The sequence below is a fragment of the Aplysia californica genome, unplaced genomic scaffold, assembly GCF_000002075.1.
Source record: "Aplysia californica isolate F4 #8 unplaced genomic scaffold, AplCal3.0 scaffold01448, whole genome shotgun sequence".
Lineage (NCBI taxonomy): Eukaryota > Metazoa > Mollusca > Gastropoda > Aplysiida > Aplysiidae > Aplysia > Aplysia californica.
The window spans coordinates 18,649-21,148 of NW_004798718.1; the positions used below are offsets into that span (position 1 = coordinate 18,649).

General features: G+C 41.5%; 1 protein-coding gene across 1 annotated transcript in view; it reads left to right on the forward strand.

The window, feature by feature from the left end:
• The window catches only part of LOC101850695, a gene marked incomplete in the record, with an annotated part of 28,470 nt that overhangs the window by 18,492 nt on the left and 7,478 nt on the right, over positions 1 to 2,500 (forward strand). Inside the window, 2 exon segments of the mRNA XM_035973583.1 lie at positions 134 to 385; positions 1,206 to 1,473. Coding sequence (XP_035829476.1) covers positions 134 to 385; positions 1,206 to 1,473 — 520 coding nt within the window.

A 2,500-nucleotide genomic window follows, 5' to 3' on the forward strand; every position in this document is an offset into this window, starting at 1 on the left:
AGGGAGGAGGGAGGGAGAAGGGGTGGGGGGATTTGCGTTGTTTCAAAGCAAGTTTGATCAATGCTCTTTATCTTTATTTATCATTATTATTATCAATATTTTCATGTTCTTCTATGGTTTTCTTTTGTTCTAGATCGAAGACCCCGAGGACTGGGTGGTTGACATCACCCTGGGTTTCTTCCTGGCGTGCGCGCTGCTCGGCCTGTTCCTCGTGGTGTTCCTGCTCAAACCGCTACCCACCAGCGACTGGAGCCAGAAGGTGAAGGCCACCAGCTCGGCCACCTCTTGCTTCAACGTACTCATCTCCACCAACATGACCCTGCTCGTGCCCTTCATCATGTTCACCTCCATGGAGCACGCCATTCTGCTGGGCGCCTTTACCAGGGTGAGATAGAAGAAAAATATAAATATGCTTATCGATTTTAGCTGCTTTTTATGCTCAGTGTCCTTTTTTCGGTAGCCATACTAATCATCTTTTTTTCGCTCCAGATGGGGTCGGGTGTCGATGACAAGGGGGTAAAGTTTAATTGATAGACATATTTAAAAGGGGGGGGGAGGGGGGTTGAAAAGAGGGAGGGGTGTTTTTGTCTCCTATTTTTATTGTTTTATTTTACCCCTTCGTGGCCTTATTCAGGACGATCTTTTTCGTATCATATCCGACACTGGTTGGTTATGGGATAGCATGGTCGTTATTGCCTAGCTTGTTCTTCAAGTTTGATGAACACAAGTTAGGTCATCGTGAAAATACCATTACATAGCTCTGGGGATACAGTGTAATCTTACGTTTGAAAATAATAATTACTTAAGCGTTTTCCTGCTTAGACTAAAAACTTTTATCCAATATAATAATACTCTTTGTTGTCTTGACCTACACATTTTGTTTATGTCTCGGTTCATTGCACATCATGATGTCTCATTACAAGTTATTTTGATTCTTCTCTTCTCTTCATGTCTCGTCCTGTCATCTCGTCTTGCCTCGGAGTTTCTGGTCCTGTCTCGTCCTATCTCGTCTGTCTTGTCATAATAGTATATGCGTTCTGTCTCACTTGTTCTTGACTAGCTTATGCTAACGTTAAAAACCATCATCCTCCGTCTCACTTTTCTCTTCTTACTTTGTTTAAACAAGCGTAGTTAATGATAAAATGGCTATTATCTTATTTGATTGTATTCAAGTAATGACACTGGTCTGTCTTTTCTCCCCACAGTCTTACATCGCCTGCCCTATCGGCATCCACATGGTGGGCTACGTCATGGCTGCATACGGGGCGACAACTCCGGTGTTCTTGATCATCTTCACTCAGGTGGCAAGAGTTACGGGCCGCTTTGTGCTCATCCTCCTGGCCCTTTCCATCCACTTGGTCCTCCTCGTCATCTTGTTCCAGTGGGTGCCCACTATAGAAGACGAAGTCGCCATTTTTGTCATACCTATGGTGTGGGGGGTGGCGGAGAGCATTTTACAGGCACAGGCCAATGGTGAGAGTTCGAAACCTGCTCTGGGCTGCTTTCCTACCATGAAGAGTGCTGACAAAATGAGTTGCTTCACGGATTCAAGCCTTATTGAAATAGATACATCATGCTTAAATAGGTGGAGTTTTTTACAGTTTAGAAGTATGAACATAATAAAAAACAAGTTTTACTTAAAGAATATCGCATCAATTGAAATTCTACAAATTTGAACCTAGTGTCGATTTTTGTCCAATATCTCCATTTGTGAATTGCCAGAAGTAACTCATTCTGTCAGCACCCCTCACTTTCATCGTTGGTTCATTTGGGTTTTGGGTTTAGCCTGTTCATTATTTGGTTTGTTTCTTTTTCTTGTCGGTGATGTTGTTGTTGTTGTTATTGTTTTGAGGTTTGTTTTTGGCTGCTGGTTTTGGGAGTGAGGGGAGGGGGGGGGGGGGTGAGGCTTTGGACTTAAACAGGAAAAAATAATACAACAATAAATTACAAAAGAAACAAACAAACACACTCACAAAAAGAAAATACCAGCACATATCATAACCAGGCACCTTGTACCGATCTATGCGAAGGAAAAAAGTTTCAGAATTTAAATGCCAAATGAAGGCAATCAGTCAGCTGACAACTGTACAGTATTGTAAATGACTATTTTGGATACCGGTTACAATGATTTCAGTACACGGTGTTTTACAGAGTATTAATGGTGATGTTTTTTCTTGCTTTTTTGTTCTGTGTTGCCGATATTGTTGTTGTTGTTGTTGCTGTTCGAGTTGTTGTTGTTGTTGCTGTTGTTGTTGTTGTTCGAGTTGTTGTTGTTGTTGTTGTTGTTGTTGCTGTTCGAGTTGTTGTTGTTGTTGTTGCTGTTGTTGCTGTTGTTGTTGTTCGAGTTGTTGTTGCTGTTGTTGTTGTTGTTATTGTTCGAGTTGTTGTTGCTGTTGTTGCTGATGTTGCATTTTGTTGCTACTTGTTTGTTTATGTTTTCTTCTTATTTTTAGTGGGGGGTTTTTTACTTTCTTGTTTTGATTCCCTGCTGTTTTGCTGC